We start from the raw sequence: 19,167 nt of genomic DNA, 5'->3' as shown, positions 1-19,167 counted from the left end.
TAATAGATTTTCTTCCCCCCCTTTCTTCTCCATAAAAGCAATGGAAAGCTTTTGGCTGCTGTTCAAGATCAGTGTGTGGAAATCAGGTAATTGTTAATATTATTCATATTCAAGATTTCCTTTGAGAAACGTTTATTACTCTGTAAATGGAAACTGAGATTTTTATAGGGGGTATATTTAAAAGGATTTTATTTTTAACCCACTTAATTTTGTGAGTGTCAAACACCAACTTATGCCAGTTGGAAAATTAAGGATGCTTTCTCAGAGTTTATATGCTTATCTTTCTCCTTCCCCAGATCATTCTGTTGCTTCTTAAGAAATTTTACTTTCTCGGTAAACGAGGCCTATCCTCCAGAACTGTGGAAATCACTTTGTTTGACTATTTACTGCTACATCAGCTAAACAGACACTCAGGAAGGTGTAAAAGAGTAGGGATGGTTCAGCACTTTGGGAGGCTGCGGCGGGCGGATCACAAGGTCAAGAGATTGAGATCATCCTGGCCAACATGGTGAAACCCTGACTCTCCTAAAATTACAAAAATTCGCTGGGCATGGTGGCGTGCACCTGTAGTTCCAGCTATTCGGGAGGCTGAGGCAGGAGAATTGCTTGAACCTGGGAGGCAGTGAGCCGAGAACTGGTTGCAGTGAGCAGAGATTGTGCCACTGCACTCCAGTCTGGCGACAGAGCGAGACTCCATCTCAAAAAAAAAAAAAAAAAAAAAAAGGGATGGTTTTGCTCTGTTGGTTCAAAACTGTAGATTGAATATGGGTGTTCAAAAGACCAAGGTTACGTATTACTTGAGACCAATTATGCTGTCTGTCCTCTTGAGACATTCAGTGGTATTATATACACATCTAAAGACGTCTCTAAACTGGACTTTTCAGGTGTTTTATTTTTAAACAATGTATCAGTTATGAAAGAAATATCCATAGCAACTAAGAAAAATGAGTTCATTCTTTAGGAAATGTTATTAGGAAAATCATGTGGAAGAGGAATATATTTACTATTCATTAAGTGGAAGTGGACCGTTATAAAGGTCTTCATTATTGTCATCTTCACATGGAGTGGGCTGAGGAGGAGGAGGAAGAAGGGAAGGTGGTCCTGCTGTCTCAGAGTGGTAGAGGTAGAAGAAAATCCACATAGACATGGACCTGCACAGTTGAAACCTGTGTTGTTCAAGGATCAACTGTAGTAATTCCATATTTCCTTGAGTGCACATAGCGAAGTTTAATCTCTTTATACTGGATATTATTTTCCTCCTTTATAAATGAGACCATACCAGTTTTTTTGATATTCATATGTATCTGTAATTATTTCCTGGGGATAACTTTATAGAAATAGAATTGTTAGGTCAAACGCTACCGTCATGAAGGTTTTGGATAATTGTTTTTAAATTATTTTCTAGAAGGTTTGCCAGTTTTCATTTTTAAATGTTTTATAATAATTATGCTACTTGGTATATATTTCAGGATCACAGATTTAAAACAGGTTATTGATTTAAATATGGTGACGTATTAAGGCTCTTTGATTTCTTAAAATACGACTTTTTTCCCCTAAGTGATCAAACTTTGTAATATGACACAGACCAGTGGTTCTTAATTAGGATTGATGTATCCAGCAAAAAAATATTTTTGCTTGGGCCCCATCCCAGATTTCTTGATTCAGAACCTTTAGGGATGGGGACCAGACGTCTCTATTGTATGAAAAGACCATGGTAAATTCACTTAGGCTGTGTCACTATATTCCATGTATATATCTCCATACAAAGTAGCTGTGTATCTGATGCAATAAGAAGGTTGGAAGAAAATATTGTCACTGACAAAAGGGTCATAATTGAGCCACAAAACCATGTCTGAGAGGAGAAATGATTGAGCATTGTATATAGAGACTATCTAGTCCACAGTATCTGGTATTTTATGGTTCTATACAATGTTATGATAAAACTTTTGCCTTGATTTTACGTGTTTTACAGGTCTGCAAAAGATGATTTTACATCCATTATCGGGAAATGTCAAGGTAAGAGTTTCCAAAATATTTAAAGAATGAAAATTTCAAATGTGCAATGGTTTACAATGTTTCTTAAAAGTTAGGATAGATATTAAATGTTTATTAAGGATTATCATGACTATTAAAATAATTAAACAACATAACTGCTTTTTTTTTTTTTTTTTTTTTTTTTACTGTCTTAAATATTTTGCTTTAAAATGGTTCATTTTGGTGAGATTTGGAAACTGGGTTCCAAAAAATGTCTAAGCCAGTTTTGGGATGAAGTATTTTTAACTGTCTGTAGCCTTTTATTTTGGATTAAATGCAGAAATAAATAGGTGTAAGTCAAGAGTTAGAAACAGACTAGTAAAAAGTCTAGGATTTGGTCATGTTTAAAATATATTCAGCAAAAATTTACTGACTGTAATTTATGTGTATGTGCTGTTTTGCTGGGTGCTTGAGGTATGATTGTGAGCAAAAAGACCTGGTCTTTTATCTCATGAAGCATATAGATGCTCAAATATATAATTACAAACTTTGACAAATCTAATTAAGGAAAAATTAAATCCCATGAGATTTCTCAACCAGGGGTGGCAGATGAGATGGCTGAGAAAGAAAAATGACTTTTGGAAAGCAACTTTAAGAATGAGTAGTCTGGGCACAGTGGCTCATACCTGTAATCCCAGTACTTTGGGAGGCTGAGGTGGGCAGATCACTTGCGGTCAGGAGTTTGAGACCTGCTTGGCTGACATGGTGAAACCCCGTCTCTATTAAAAATACAAAAATTAGCCAGGCGTGGTGACACATGCCTGTAATTCCAACTACCTGGGAGGCCAAGGCAAGAGAATCGCTTGAACCTGGGAGATGGAGGTGACAGTGAGCCAAGATTGAGCCACTGGACTCCAGCATGGGCAACAGAGTCAGACTCTGCCTCAAAAAAAAAAAAAAAAAAAAAGAATGACTAGAAGGTAGAAGAAGACAGGGAGTATTTCGGTCTGCAGGAGCAGTGTATGAAAAGGCAGAAGGAGCTGGGCGTGGTGGCTCATGCCTATAATCCCAGCATTTTGGGAGGCCAAGGTGGGTGGATCACAGGGTCAGGAGTTCGAGACCAGCCTGACCAACATGGTGAAACACCGTCTCTACTAAAAATACAAAAATTAGCCAGGCATAATGGTATGTGCCTGTAATCCCAGCTACTCAGGAGGCTGAGGCAGGAGAATCGCTTGAACTTAGGAGGAGGAGGTTGCAGTGAGCCAAGATCACGCTACTGCCCTCCAGCCTGGGCGGCAACAGTGAGACTCCATCTCAAAAAAGAAAGAAAAAAAAGAAAAGGTAGAAGGAACCTTATGGGAGAGAAAGAGAGTGGTTTTAGGAAAATGCATCTATTACCTTTGTTTTATTTACAGGACCTGCAGTTCCATCTGTCTGATCTTGTGTTAGTTTAACAGTGTAATTGTTGTAGGAAGTATAATGATGGTAATCATGGTCATTGTGTTCATTTATATACAAACATTTATAGTGTTCTTACTGTATGCCTGGCACTGTATTTAGGGCTTTATATGATTTTCTTGTGTAATAGAAATAAAGCAGTATAAATATTTTATCTTAAAACAGTATTAGGATAAAATATATATTTGACATCAATAGAGAGCAAGGAGGTGGGAGGCACTGGTAGTTTTCAGAACTATAATATCGTAATACAGAAGATTCCCCCACTCCCTCATGGAAATACTGTTATTTTTAATTTTTTAAAATTTTTTTTATTTTTTGAGATAGGGCCTGGCAACAGGGCCTCACTCTCTTGCCAGGCTGGAGGGCAGTGGTGTGATCATGGTTCACTGCAGCCTGACCTTGTGGGCTGAAGCGATCTTCCTGCCTCAGCCTCCTGAGTAGCTGAGACCGTAGGCACGCACCAGTACACCTGGCTAACTTTTTATTATTTTAAAATTTTTTTGTAGAGACGAGGTTCTTGCCTTGTTGCCCAGGCTAGCCTCAAACTCCTGGGCTCAAGCAGTTCTCCTGCCTCAGCCTCCCAAAGTGCTGGGATTATAGGTGTGAGCCACTGTGCCCAGCCTTTAAGAGAGAGAGAACGGATAATCATTGTAATTGTACTAAGTGCCATGATGGAGAAGAATCACTTTCAGCTTAACTTTACCAAGCCCTGGGAGCCTGTTTATTATTTATATAGTAATTTTATTTATTTATTTATCTTTTTGAGACAGGGTCTCAGTCTTTCGCTCAGGCTGGAGTTCAGTGGCTTGATCATGGCTCACTGCAGCCTCAACCTCCTGGGCTCAGGTGATCCTCCCATCTAAGTTTCCCAGGTGGCTGGGGCTACAGGTCCATGTCACCATGCCCAGCTAATTTTTTGTATTTTTGATAGATACAGGGGTTTGCCATGTTGCCCAGCCTGGTGCACTCATGGGCTCAAGTGATCCTCCCACCTTGGCCTCCCGAAGTGCTGACATTACAGGCGTGAGCCACTGTGCTCAGCCTTTTTAAATAGCTCTTTTATTCCACTTGTGTACTTTCACCATCACAGCCTTAGTTCAGGCTCTTCACATTTTTTGCTTGGTGTCTTACAACAGTCTGCTGACAAAGTTTTCTTCTGTATGCCCTTTAGTAATCCACACTTCATACTCCTTGACAAATTGATCATTTAAAAAACACTATTCTAGCAGGTAACCATTCACATCTGACTTAACTGCTTTCTAGATTTCTAGAAACCTTGGGCAAGTTACTTTACCTCTCTGAGCCCCAGTTTCATTATCTGTAAAATGGGCATAATTTTATGAAATTGAGTTGTGGGAAAATTAGATGAATTAATGAGTGTAAAACTCTCGCCACAGTGTCTGACACACCATGAGTACTTAGGAGATGTTAAGCTGTTGTTATAATTACTGTTACTATGATTCTGCCTGAAATCTGTTAGTTGTTTGCTATTGACTGGAATACAGTTCAGTTTTTCTAATTTATGATAAAAGACTTTTCACAATCGAGCCTGTCTATCTCCCAGCCTGTCTATCCTGTGAGAATTCCCTGCCATATGTCTTATGTTCTAGCACTAAACAGTGTGCGATTTTCTAACTCCATTGTGTTCTTCATGTCTTCATGCCATCATGTACAGATGGTTCCTTTTCTCGGAAGCTCCTACCTTTATATTGAATTAATTAGTCTCGTATGTTTTAGATCAAGCATCAGCTCTTCTCCCTGTATTTGTTCCCACCATTTGTACATCTTCATGTTTCCCAACTAGTTGCTTGTGCCTATATCACAACACTTACCTAGTCTGCTTTCCTTATTTATTTAATTTGTATATATTTTTTGAGACGAAGTCTTGCTCTGTCGTGCAGGCTGGGGTGCAGTGGTATGATCTCGGCTCACTGTAACCTCTGCCTCCCGGGTTCATATGATTCTCCTGCCTCAGCCTCCTGAAGTTGCTGGGATTACAGGTGCATGCCATCACACCTGGCAATTTTTTGTATTTTTAGTAGAGATGGGGTTTTACTATGTTGGCCAGGCTGGTCTCGAACTCGTGACCTCAGGTGATCCACCATCCTCGGCCTCCCAAAGTGCTGGGATTACAGGCTTTGAGTCACTGCGCCTTGCCTGATTTCCTTTTGTAATTGTTGATTTACTTGTTGGATTCCCAGTTAGTTTGTAAATTATTTGACAGCAGGGTTCATATCTTACTCAACATACATTTTTTTTTTTCGTGCTTAGCACGGTGCCTGACATACTGTAGGCACACAATTTTTGACCCTATCAAGTGGGTAATAGCACTTGGGAACTATTCAAATGGTTTTTATGGATGAACGTATATACCAACAAAGTTTGTTTGCCTGTTTCTTGTTTAACTTTAGAAATTCACAAGAGTGTATATATATATTTATTATATATAACACTGTCTATATTATGCATATTATAATGATCCATATATAAATTTGTGGATACTTATCATGGCATTAGTATTTTTTATTCCTTATGTATACATGTGTATACATGGCATGAATAGAGCAATAAGGGTGGATAAGAAGACCTGTTTGTCTAACCCTTTTGGGAATAATAGAAGGGGAGGTAGTATTTAAGTGTGAATATCTAAAGCTTGGGGCTCTAGCCCTTTTTGAATATACCTTCTGTAGTTTCCTCACCAGTGCTTATTAGAGTAGACCAGGCCTTGCTTAAATAACGTGTAAAGGTCAAGAGTTCCCAGAAGAATAATTTGGTGGGTGTTCAACTGCCTTTTTATCTGGTGCAGCCTTTCACTGGGCTTGGGGGGCCTGGGATAGGTTTCTGAGGAGCATGCTTAGAGTGTTGGAGTGATTCAGATATACAGGGTTCTTTTGAGCTTTGACATTAGACACCTGCTCCTAGCCAGTAAGTAAACCAAGAAATCTACAAATTAACATGAAAATGGGAAGCTTTACCCTTCTGTATTTTATACAAATTACAATATTTGTCAGAGTTTTTAGTGTGTACAGTTAATGTGGCAGCAAGGATAAGAAGATAATGCTTTGAGAGCTAATGTTTTATTTTGATGGCTTCTGAGTGTGTGAATTTATGACCTTAATACTGCATTAATGGCTTCTTTCCATTTCACATAATGTGAGGTAATGATCATTTGCTTGTTATCTGACTCATCTTTATGGGAATAACTCCCATATGCCAAATGATATCTCATGTGTGTGCCTGGAGAAAAGGAGCCAGATTGTTGTTAATGCATTTTTGAAACTACATATTGCAGAGTCTACAAACTGAAATAGGAACTATTTGGTTCTACTTTGATATTTTTCAATTATTGTTTTATAAAATACGTGCCATTTGAGAATGTTTTAAATGTGGATTGTAACTTGTTTTGGCTCTGTTAGGCCATAAATAGTAATTCAGTTTTCTCTTTCTACCTGAATAATGACCTGAAAATAGCACATGAAATTAGAGTTTTTAAAAAGAGTTGTACTCTGTTAATCAACAGATTTTTTTCATATTTTTGATTTTGAGATACCATAAATGGGAGTTTCCTAATTGTACACAGCAACTTGCCTACTATAGGTACGGTGAGGTCCCATCAGCCCTCTGTGGCTGGATGGGCACTCTGACAGCCTGAGCCTCTACTGGTTGCCTCTGGCTTCCAGCAGCCTCATCAGTTTACTGTTAGATGCCATACAAATATGATTTTCTCTGTGTGTGTTGACAGGAAAAAGGTTGGGAAGGATAGACTATTTGAAACACCCAGACTTGGTTTTTTTTGTTTTGTTTTGAGACAGAGTCTGACTCTGTTACCCAGGCTGGAGTACAGTGGTGTGATCTAGGCTCACTGCAACCTCTACTTCCGGGGTTCAAGTGATTCTCCTGCCTCAGCCTTCTGAGTAGCTGGGATTACAGGCACCTGCTACCACGCCTAGCTGATTTTTGTATTTTTAGTAGAGCCGGGGGTTCATCATGTTGATTAGGCATGTCTCGAACTCCTAACATCAAGTGATACACACCTGCCTCGGCCTCCCAGAGTGCTGGGCTTACGGCTGTGAGCCACTGGGCCTGACTGAAACACCCAGACTTTGAAATGAAGCATTTTGTTTCAGAATTGTGATTCAGGATCCTCAGATTGTATGATAACTGTTTTCCCTTTTTTGTAAGTTTCGATAAAGTAATTTTTTCCTATTGAAAAAATAATACACATTCTTTGTAGAAACTTTAGAAACTTAAAATGAGCAAAAAGTAGAAAAGAAAAATAAACTCAACACCAAGAGATAAATACTATCAACATTTTATTATCTATTGTTTCATAGATTTTTTTGTACCTGTTACTGAAGATATGTTCTATATAAATAAGTGTTTTGTAATCTGATTTCTTCACTTAAAGATAGGTTGTTAAAAAAAGAGTTATTTTTAGGTTGAAGTTTAAGAAGCATTTTCCAGAGTATCTTTTTTGATCGTTTCTACTGGATAGCAACTTAGGTGTTAGGACATGGTCTTCCAGCTATCCAGATAATCCAGGAAATGTTTATGAACTTGATCTCTGAGCAGCAAGCAACTAGATATTGTATTTGATTCCACCAGCAAGGGAAAATCATCATCAGGCATTTATGCAGATAATTGTATAAAACATAGCAAATTATTGCGTCTGCGTTCATGAAGGATATTGGTATCTAGATTGCTCTTTTGTAATGTCATTCTGGTTTGGTATTGGAGTAGTGCTGGTTTGAAAAGGGTTGGCAAGTGTTCCCTCCTTTTTTATTTTCTGAAACAGTTTGTGTGGAATTGAATTATTTCTTCCTTAAATGTTTGATGGAATTCACCAGTGAAACTTGGAGTTTTCTTGTAAGCAGTCTTTTAATTAGATTAATCAATTTAAAATTTTGAGTTTAATTAAAATAGATTAATAAGGCTTTTAAAAATTTTTGTTTACTTTTATTTTAGTTTTTGTGGAATTTTTCCCTAAATTGTAGAAATTATTTGCTTAATGTTTATAATATTCCCTAGTACCCTTCTGTCTGTAGGATCTGTACTGACATCCCCTCTATTGGTTTTGAGATTTGTACTTGATATTTCTCTCTTAAATCAGTCAGGCCAGAGTTTTGTCCATTTATTAGTATTCTTCAAGAAAAAAATTTTGGATTTTGTGGATTTCTTTTTTCCCTTACCTTGATTTTTGCCCTTATTAGTTCCTTTCTTCTGCATGCAGGATTTAATTTGCTCTCATTGTTGTAGATGGAAGGTGGAAATTTAGATTACTGAATTTAAACTTTTTTTCATATATAAACATTTAAGCCTATTCTAATATAAGCATCTTTTTGTTAATTACATCTAATTTAATTCTGTTGTTGCCAGAGAACATAAACAAGAACATTTAACCTTTTTCATTTATTGAGGCTTGATTTATGGCCTAGCGTATATTCTGTCTTCATGAATGTTTCACATTTAAAAGAATTTGGTTCTTGGATATAGTACAGGTATTGGATATAGGTTTTTTTTTTTTTTTTTTTTTTTTTTTGGCCAGCCAGAGTCTTGCTGTGTCACCCAGGCTGGAGTACAGTGGCACGATCTTGGCTCACTGCAACCTCCACTTCCTGGGTTCAAGCAGTTCTCATGCCTCAGCCTCCTAAGTAGCTGGGATCACAGGCATGCACCATGATACCCAGCTAAGTTTTGTATTTTTTAGTAGACATGGGATTTCACCATTTTGGACAGGCTGGTCTCGAACTCCTGACCTCGTTATCTGCCCGCCTTGGCCTCCCGAAGTGCTGGGATAACAGGCATGAGCCACTGAGCCTGGCTCTTTCAGCTGTTTAAAGATGTCATTGTTTTGTTTTTGACAAGAACTTGGGAGTCATTGCTATTGTTTCCTTAGATATAAGGTGTCTGTCCTTCCTTTGTCTGCTTTATTTTATTTATTATTTATTTTTTATTTATTTATTTTTTTATTTATTTATTTTTTTGAGACGGAGTCTCTCTCTGTCGCCCAGGCTGGAGTGCAGTGGCCGGATCTCAGCTCACTGCAAGCTCTGCCTCCCGGGTTTACGCCATTCTCCTGCCTCAGCCTCCCGAGTAGCTGGGACTACAGGCGCCCGCCACCTCGCCCGGCTAGTTTTTTGTATTTTTTTTAGTAGAGACGGGGTTTCACCGTGTTAGCCAGGATGGTCTCGATCTCCTGACCTCGTGATCCACCCGTCTCGGCCTCCCAAAGTGCTGGGATTACAGGCTTGAGCCACCGCGCCCGGCCCCTTTGTCTGCTTTAAAATTTTCTCTTTGTTATTGTTTGTCAGACATTGATTATCATGTGCCTTGATGGCTTTCGAGTTTATCCTGCTTTAAGTTCATTAAGCTTCTAGATAAGCAGTTTTGTAGATTTCTTCAAATTTGCAAAGTTTATGGGTATTGTTTTTACCCAATTGATTTGTTTTAAATTTGTTGTGGCATCTTTTTCCATAGAGAATTCCCTCCCTCCCTTCCTCCCTTCCTCCTTTTCCTCTTTTCCTCCTTCCCTCCTTCCCTCTTTCCCACCTTCCTTCCTTCCTCCCTCCCTCCCTCCATCTACCATTTGTCACTTTTTTCTTTATAAAGTCAGAATTTCTTATATTTAGGCCTTTCTTATTGCATAATTGTTAAGGTTTTTCTCTTGTGTTCTTCTGGCGACACTATTAAACATTTACATATTTGGCTTCTCTGATGTCTTTCCATTCCCACTAGTTTGCCCTTGCTCACTGGTTCTTAACTTGGAAGTAAAGAATGTACATATATGAGACATTGTTCATTGAATTCACTATGAAAATGAGGAAACTGAGGCCATACCCAGGTCATACCCAGGTGTCTTGTGGTAGCACTGAGACGAGAACCCAGTGTTTATTATTTTTAAATTCTTGCTCATTTCCATTTCTAGTTTGGGTAAATGGGCACTGGACTGAAGTCTGCTCCTTGAGAATTTGGGTGTTTGTTATGTCCCACCAGAGTACTAGGCACTGGTCATAAACATTATGAACAAAATGGACACAGCTCCTGATATTTTGGAATTTATAGATTAACGAATAAGGCAGACAGTAAAAAGTCTGACAAATGATATGGTTTGGCTCTGTGTCCCCACCCAAATCTCATCTTGATTTGTACTCCCATAACTCCCACTGTCACGGGAGGGACCCAGTAGGAGATAATTGAATCATGGGTGGCAGTTTCACCCATATTGTTCTCGTGATAGTGAATAAGTCTCACGAGATCTAATGGTTTTATCAGGGGTTTCTGCTTTTGCATCTTCCTCATTCTCTCTTTGTCTTCTGCCATATGTATAAGACGGGTCTTGCTTCTCCTTGCCTTCTGCCATGATTGTGAGACTTCCCCAGCCACGTGGAACTATAAGTTCAATTAAACCTCTTTCTTTTGTAAATTGCCCAGTCTCGGGTATGTCTTTATCAGCAGCATGAAAACGGACTGATATAACGAACAAATGTATAATTATTTGGTGTAAGAGCTGTGAAGGACATGAAATCATTGGACTGGTGAAAAATAATGGGGCTCAGAGGCTACTTAGGGTGGTCACAGAATGCCTTCTAAGGAAGCGCTATTTAAAGTGAAGCTTGAAAGATGAAAAAAAGCCAGTGAAGTGTTAGAGAAAGAGCGTTCCAGGCAGAGAAAATAGCATCCACAAAAGCACTGAGGTGGCAAAGAGCTTGGCAATTGGGCAGATTTGAAGAGCTACAGCTAATGAAATTATGAGTGGGGTGTAAACTTTTTCACCTTGCACATATCAGTTGTCAATTTGCTGGTTGACTTTTACCATCAGTGTTTTTTGCTTACTTTTCAGACAACTTCATTGACACCTGCTTTGTAAAAATCTGTACTGTTCATTTCTTTCCCAAGCCACACGAGCAACTGGAAAAATCCAGTGATAAAGTCTTTATTTCCACGTTGTTACGTGAAATCTTATCTTGTAACGAAAATGTATTTTTATCTGGGTCAAAACACATGCTGAGTTTTCTGGAGTTACTGGTTGTAACTAGAAGTAATGGTAAAAGCAAATCCCTTGCAGATGCAGTGTAGTGCATAGAATCTATTTATCTTACCAAAATGAAATAAGAGAAAAAAATCTGTTATCACATGGCAGTGTTTCCTTAGCACATAAATATTTTTCAGAGCAAAATTGTCATCTTGCTGGTTTTTATGTAGCATCTGTGCATTTGCCAGTTTTTTATTCTTTTGTTATTTTGCACCTATGTTATTTTGCACCTATGTCTGCTTTGAAGTTTGGTTTTTTATTTTAGCAGTCTAAAGACAAGGAACTGATTTTTTAAAAAAAGTTATTCCCACTTACAAAAATGGCTGTTCCAGAGTGTATGCAGTATCTTGTTCGGCTTTAATAAAATTAATTAGACTTATCCATGCTGAATGACCTCTCTGGGATTTTTTTGTGTGCTTTTAAACTATTGATCAATAATCAAAATAAAGAAACTTGTAAAATGAAGAAACTTTCCCCATATATTCCCACAATGTATATTACAGAAGTAAAGGGAAGTCTGAACTCTACACATTATTTCTTTTAGGTAGATAGATGACTTCCGTTATAGAATTCACATTTCATTGGTAGTCCTGGAGGGATGGTCCTTACCATTACCTTGCCATGTTAATAGAGATTTTTTTTCTGAGAGACATAGGTGTCACTCATTAGTGAAACATTAATCACTTTGTGTTCCAGATCCTGGGAATAGAATGTTGAGTAAGACATTGTTTCTGATTTCAATGACCTCAGAGACTTGTGGGGCAAATAATTATGTAAACAATAATATGATGTGATAAATGCTATGCAAGAGGTGTGTACAGAATATTTGGGGTCACAGAGCAGCCAGTTTTCAAGAGTGTCAAGGAAGGAGGGGGTAACAAACTAGACCTGGAAGGATGAGTAAGAGTGGAGATGAACAGCCTGGGTAGAGCAGCAATATGTATAAAATGCACATATGGGTGGAACACGGTGGCTTACACCTGTAATTCCAGCACTTTGGGAAGCTGAGGCAGGCGGATTACCTGAGGTCAGGAGTTCGAGACCAGCCTGGCCGACATGGTGAAACCCCGTCTCTACTAAAAATACAAACGAATTAGCCAGGCGTAATGGCACATGCCTGTAATCCAAGCTACTCAGGAGGCTGAGGCAGGAGAATTGCTTGAGCCCAGGAGATGGAGGTTGCAGTGAGTTGAGATTGCGCTGCTGCACTCCAGCCTGGGCGACAGAGTAAGACTCTGTCTCAAAAAAAAAAAGGCACATATTTGCTCATTTGCCAGGTTGGCGTGGTATGAGTGGGTTATTAGGTATTTGACAGAGAAAGTGGTAGAAGGCAAAACTGGAAAGCTACAGTGGGGCCTTTTGTGATGGGCCTTTCATATATATTGAGGAGTTTGGACTTGGTTCTGTTGGAAATGGAGAACCTTCAGGGATTTTAAAGTGGCAGAAGAATGTGATCTGCTTATCTTGTTATTTTAGAAAGATATCATTTTGACAGTATGGAGGAAGGAATAGAAGGGAAGAGACAGATGGCGGAAGACCTGTTAGTAGGCCAGGCAGGAGATGGTGAGACCTGAGCTGGGATAGTAGCAGAGGCATCAAGAGAAGGCCATACATTGCTGGAGCATTTTTGAGGCAATTGTAAGGCCCTGGTGGAGAGGCGGCATGTTGTAATGCCACCTGCACTGCGTGGGAAGACAGGATGCTGATGTTCTGGGTTTTGTTCTACTCTTGACTCGAGGTGTCACCTTGAATCTCCTGATTATTTTGAATTCTTGTTGGGAGAGGAAGAACACTTATCTGTCTACCTGACTCTTCAGTTCTGAAATTCCAATAAGAGGAAACTGAAGCAAACAAAACACAACAATAAAAAACCTCAAAGAAATCTGACTTAGAATTTCACATCCTCTTTTTCTTCTTTTGCAGCTGGTAGCCTTTCTCTCTATTTTACTGAAAATTCAGAACAGAAAAAAGTTCAGTTGTTGAGTTATTAGAATTATTAAGATGTTATCAAAATCTTGAAATTGTGTGATTGACTCATGAGTCCTTGATTTACCTGCCTCTTTCTATATATGTATGTATGTATATGTGTGTATATATATGTGTATATATTCCTCCCCTTTCTAATACAATGTTAGTGTAGTCCCAATTTGTATCTTGGCATCTGTATTTGATGTATTTAAAAGATCAAGTTGCAATTTTTATTTTTTGCTTTTAGAGGAGCGAAACTCATTGGATTAGAATTGTTAATATTGTCTGCCCATTCTGTATGCTTTAGATCTCTCTCAATATTACAGGTATTTTGCAGTGTATTATTCCTGGGCCTTTACCAGACCAGGGGCTGCTCAGCATTCATCAGACCATGCATCAGTAGACTTTGCTTCTAAAATAAATAGGGCATAGTTGGCAGTGGTTTGTATTTCCCACTCTTACTTGAAGTGTGTTTCTGGAAACTGCTCTTTTTTATTGAGGGAAGCATTATTAGAGATTCTTAGGAGATGATGTAATTATTATACTTGAATACTTACTTTAGTTGCAGTTACTAAAAGCGTTAACTGGCTTTGTAATATATTGTTAAAAGCACCCCTTGTCTCTTTCGTTCTAGTTCCAAAAGACCCGAAACCCCAGTGGAGACGGGTAGCATGGAGTTATGATTGTACCCTACTGGCCTATGCTGAAAGCACAGGAACTGTGAGGGTGTTTGATCTCATGGGAAGTGAACTCTTTGTCATTTCCCCGGTATGTACATAGCTTAAATTGAAAACATAGTTTTTTCAATGTCATGTATGTATAGGTACTTGAATAAAAGAGGGTGAAGGGGAGGATAATACAAATATAAATCAGAATAATAAGCTGTGGACTTAAGATGTCCAGAATCTAGTTAGAAATCTATATACATGCAATATTTATTCCTTGTATTTTGTGATACACTATCCAGATGTAAACCACGTGGTAGTAAGTAAACACTAAATATAGGTACAGAAAGTTATTATAAAGCTCTAGTGATGGAAAGAAGTCAGTGGTCTGTCGCAACAGGGACAGCTTCAAGAGGAGTTGGAATTTGTTACCTTACAGGAAATAGAAATTGAAAAGGAGGGTAGAGAAAAACAAATGGTAGTAGTAATTTGTATTTGTGTACTAGTTTATTCTTTATTAATGCCTTTGATATATATTATGATTTTATATTCGCAGCAGCCGTTCGAGTAGGTTGGGCAGATGTTGTTCTCATTTTGTCTAGAAAACTAAGATTGAGTGGGAACAAAATGACTTTTGTATGACAATTCCGTCAATAGTGTCTCTTTTAGGAATCTAATGCTTTTTAGTTTGTATCCTTCTTCATCAACTGAACAAGATACAGGGTCAGCTAGAACAGTGGTTCTCACTCTGGCTGTATCTTAGAATCACCTGGGGAGCTTTATAAGGAAAAGAAAAAACGAATTACCAGATTGCCCAGGCGCTACTCACAGAGATTCTGATTCATGTGATCTATGTGGCGCCTGGGTATTAATATTGTTCATAAGCTTTTCAGCTGATTCTGGTGAGCTGGGGTTGAAAACCAGTGATAGAGAGAATGATTTTTTTCCGAAATAATGAGTGGAGAAACTAAAAATGTGTGTTGTGCTCATATTCTGGGAATCTTAGCCAAACTAAGGAGTCTGGGTTCTTATTTTCTAGACTGTTTCTGGCTAAAAGAAATACAATGCGAGCTGTATGTGTGCTCAAATGTAATTTTATATTTGGTCACATACACGATAACTACTGGTGAAGTTTATTTAACAGTAACTGTTATTCATGTTTATTTAACAATGAGAAACTAAAATAAGAAACAGGTGAAATTTATTTAATACTATATTTTATATCATCCAATATATCCAAAATATTATTTCAACATGTAATCAATATAAAACATTATTAATGTGATATTTTATGCTCTTTCTTTGATTTTAAATCTTTGAAATTTGATGTGTATTTTTGTGTTTATGACATATCTTAATTTGGACTAGCCATGTATTAAGTGTTCACTGTGTGGTTCTAGACAATGAGGAACCATTCAGGGGGGTTTGGGAGGAAAAACTTTGCCTGCTTAAATTTAGCAGTAGGGGCCTGCAAATTAAACTGACAAAAGACAGATTAACAGGAGAAAAGTTGTAGAGTTTTTATTGATGTTGATGTTTTTACATGTACAGGAAGCTTCTCAGAAAAGACGTGAAAGCTCAAAGAAGTGGTCAGACTCAGGCTTATATACCATTTTTTCTTTTTTTAAAGATAGAGTCTTGCTGTTGCCCAGGCTGGAGCACAGTGGTGTAATGATAGTGATCACAGTGAAGCCACACCTGGCTAATCTTTTAAACTTTTTGTAGAGACAGGATCTTGCTTTGCTGTCCAGGCTGGTCTTGGACTCCTGGCTTCAAGTGGTCCTTCTACCTTGGCCTCTCAATGTGTTGGGATTACAGATGTGAGCCACCCCGTCCAGTCTTATATACCTTTTTAATAAAGGAATATAAATTGTTGAGACGTGACTAGACAAAGGAAAGGGAATTTTGGCTTTTTCAGGTGGTAAGTTGTGGGAAAGTGACTAAGAAATGCATGGACAAATTCATGGAAGAAAGGGATTTTAATAAAGTCTGTTTGCACAGACTCATCTTGATATGACTTCTGGTCTCCAGGGATGAGTCCATCTCCTCCTCCTGGTACTGAGGAGCACTTTCACAAAGATAAATTTATGCTTTGTTTTTAGGCATTTAAGGGGAGGGCAAAGAATTTTTCCTGCATCTGTTGATTCTCAGTTGCCTTCAGCTCAAAATAATCCTTATGCCAAAGTGGCATATTTTGGGTTGGCATATTTGAATCCCCTTCATGGGTGATAAGCTTTATTTTGTGTGCTTCCCAAGGTGTACAGGCCTTCAAATCTTTAGCAGTTTAGCCTGGTATTTAGTTAATGGAGAAAGGTTAACATTGAGTGAGTATTTTATGTGTCATTTCCTTTAGGTTGCTGATTAGGCAAATGGAAACTGGAGACTTTTTTTTTTAACCACAGGCTATTGCTGGCAGCGGAAGTTAACATTTGGAAGCTTCTATCTTTAAACAAGTTCTTAGAGTTTTTAGAGGCTGAATGGTGGCATTATCTTTATTTTTTTCTGTAATTGACATAAAATCTGAATAGAAATTTACTATGTAGGTGAATATCTTCTTCAAAGGGACTGCTGTGGTTTCAGCCTGTGTCTGAGAGGGATGGTCTAGATTTGAGTGTCTAGATCTAGGCATTCTGACTTGCATGATTCTTGAGTATACAGAGCAATTCTGAAGTTATCTTGCATGAAGTGTACCTGAAGCCAGTATATCAGATATTCTCTGATTATGAATGTGTCAACTTTTATCTAGTTTTTTTTTAGTAACTTAATTTCCTCCTCTTCTGTAGGCATCTAGTTTTATAGGTGACTTAAGCTATGCCATTGCTGGGTTGATCTTTTTAGAATATAAAGCAAGTGCACAGTGGTCTGCAGAACTCCTGGTCATCAATTACCGAGGAGAACTTAGAAGTTACCTTGTAAGGTAAAAATGTACTTTGGGAAGCCATACTTGAAATATTATTTATTTCTCTGGTTTAATGTCAGATTTTGATATTTCTTTTTTTTCCTTTCTGCCTATTATGAAAAATTGCAAATATAATAGGGAAGTTGAAAGAGTGGTGTGGTGAACACCCATTACTTCCACTTGGATTCTACAATTAGGATTTTACTGTGCTTGCTATATCATATTTCTATTCATATATCCACCCCTCTATCCAGCTATTAATCATTTCATAGTGACTTGGAGATATCAGTACTCAAATGCTTTAGCATGCATATTATTAATTAGAGTTTAATATTTGCTTATAGTTTTCTTCATTTTGAGGTAAAATTTGCATGAAGTGAAATGCATACATCTTAATTGTACCAGCTAGTGTGTTATGACAAATGTGTACATTTGTGCAATTCAAACCTCTGTCAAGATACGGAACATTACCATCATACTAGAAAGTTCCCTCACGCCCCTTCCCAATAAATCTCTTTCCATACCCACTCCCAGAACAACTAGTGTTTAAATTTTTTTTCAAATCACAGATTAGTTTTGCCCATTCTAAAAATTTGTTAATGGAATAATATACAGTCATCCCTCTGTATCTGTGGGTTCTGCATTTGTAGATTTGATCAACTGTGGATTGAAAACATTCAGAAACTGTGTCTGTATTGAACATGTACAGACTTTTTCTTGTCATTCTCTGAACAATATAGCATAACAACTATTTACATAGCATTTACATTGTCTTGGGTATTATAAGGAATCTAGAGATTATTCAAAGTATACAGGAGGATATGTGCGGGTTGTATGAAAATACTATGGCATTTTATTTTATTATTTTATTTTTATTTATTTATTTATTTTTGAGATGGAGTCTTGCTCTGTCACCCAGGCTGCAGTGCAGTGGAGTGATCTCTGCTCACTGCAAGCTCCGCCTCCTGGGTTCACGCCATTCTCCTGCCTCAGCCTCCCAGGTAGCTGGGACTACAGGTGCCCTCCACCAAGCCTGGCTAATTTTTTGTAGTTTTAGTAGAGACAGGGTTTCATTGTGTTAGCCAGAATGGTCTCAATCTCCTGACCTTATTATCCGTCCACCTCGGCCTCCCAACGTGCTGGGATTACAGGCCTGAACCACCCCGCCTGGCCTACGATGCCATTTTATATCAAGGGCTTGAACGTTTGCAGGTTTTGTTATCCTCTGAGCATCCTGAATCCAGTCCCCCAAGGATGCCTAGGAATGACTGTAGTATGTACTCTTTTGTCTAAGTCTTCCTTCATTCATCATATTTTGAGATTCATTCATATTTTTACATATATCACTAGTTTATTCCTTTTTATTGATGATTAGTATTTTGTTGTATGAATAGCTCATGATTTTAAAAATCCTTTCTTCTATTGATAGAACCTTGTTTCCAGTTCTGGGCCACTGCAAATAATGCTGTTACAACCATTCTTGTACAAGTCTTTGTGGATATACATTTTCATTTCTCTTGGGTCATTATCTTCATGTGGGATTGCTGGGTCGTAGGGGAGATGTAGTTTATTTTTATAAAAAACTACACTTTTTACCACATGGTTTTATCAATTACCTTCTCATAATGTATCAGAGTTCTGGTTGTTTTAATCCTCAGCAATATTTGGTATTGTCTGTCTTTTAAATTCTAAACACTTTATTGGGTATTTAGTGATATTCATTGTGGTTTAATGGTATTTATTTCTTAATTACTTTCTTAAATTTAGTGTTGGAACAAATCAGAGCTACCAAGAAAGTCACTGTTTCAGCTTCAGTAGTCATTATCCTCATGGAATCAACACAGCTATTTACCACCCTGGTCACAGGTAAGTAACCATTTGTTCTCATATTTAGTGGAATATTAGGTGGACGTAGAAATGTTGGCATAGATTCAGATAGAATAAACTATTCTGATTCTTATGTTGACTTCTTAATTTTCTCCTCTTGTGCATAGTTATCTTTAATATCTATAATATTGTTGTCATCTGATTATTCATGCTTATCCATCTGGCTCACTGAGCTCTTCTGAGCTAGATGGGGCACTGGGAATATTCACTGAGGAATTTGTTCTCCTCTTTTAACCCCCGGACCTTATTTTTCTCATCTGTAAAATGAGTATGATACC

At 37.9% G+C, this 19,167-nt stretch overlaps 1 protein-coding gene across 2 annotated transcripts in view; it reads left to right on the top strand.

Annotated features, from left to right (window-relative positions):
• The window catches only part of LOC105486455 (NBAS subunit of NRZ tethering complex), a 390,628-nt gene that overhangs the window by 7,536 nt on the left and 363,925 nt on the right, over nucleotides 1-19,167 (top strand). For both annotated transcript variants that reach the window (XM_011749319.3, XM_071076257.1), the window contains exons 5-9: nucleotides 39-86; nucleotides 1,973-2,016; nucleotides 14,073-14,206; nucleotides 16,887-17,020; nucleotides 18,770-18,868. In XM_011749319.3, coding sequence (XP_011747621.2) covers nucleotides 39-86; nucleotides 1,973-2,016; nucleotides 14,073-14,206; nucleotides 16,887-17,020; nucleotides 18,770-18,868 — 459 coding nt within the window. The remainder of the gene's footprint in view (nucleotides 1-38; nucleotides 87-1,972; nucleotides 2,017-14,072; nucleotides 14,207-16,886; nucleotides 17,021-18,769; nucleotides 18,869-19,167) is intronic.

The sequence above is a fragment of the Macaca nemestrina genome, chromosome 13 (assembly GCF_043159975.1).
Source record: "Macaca nemestrina isolate mMacNem1 chromosome 13, mMacNem.hap1, whole genome shotgun sequence".
NCBI classification, from domain to species: Eukaryota; Metazoa; Chordata; class Mammalia; order Primates; family Cercopithecidae; genus Macaca; species Macaca nemestrina.
Note: the sequence above shows the minus strand (reverse complement) of the source record. Positions and strands in the feature narration are given on the sequence as shown.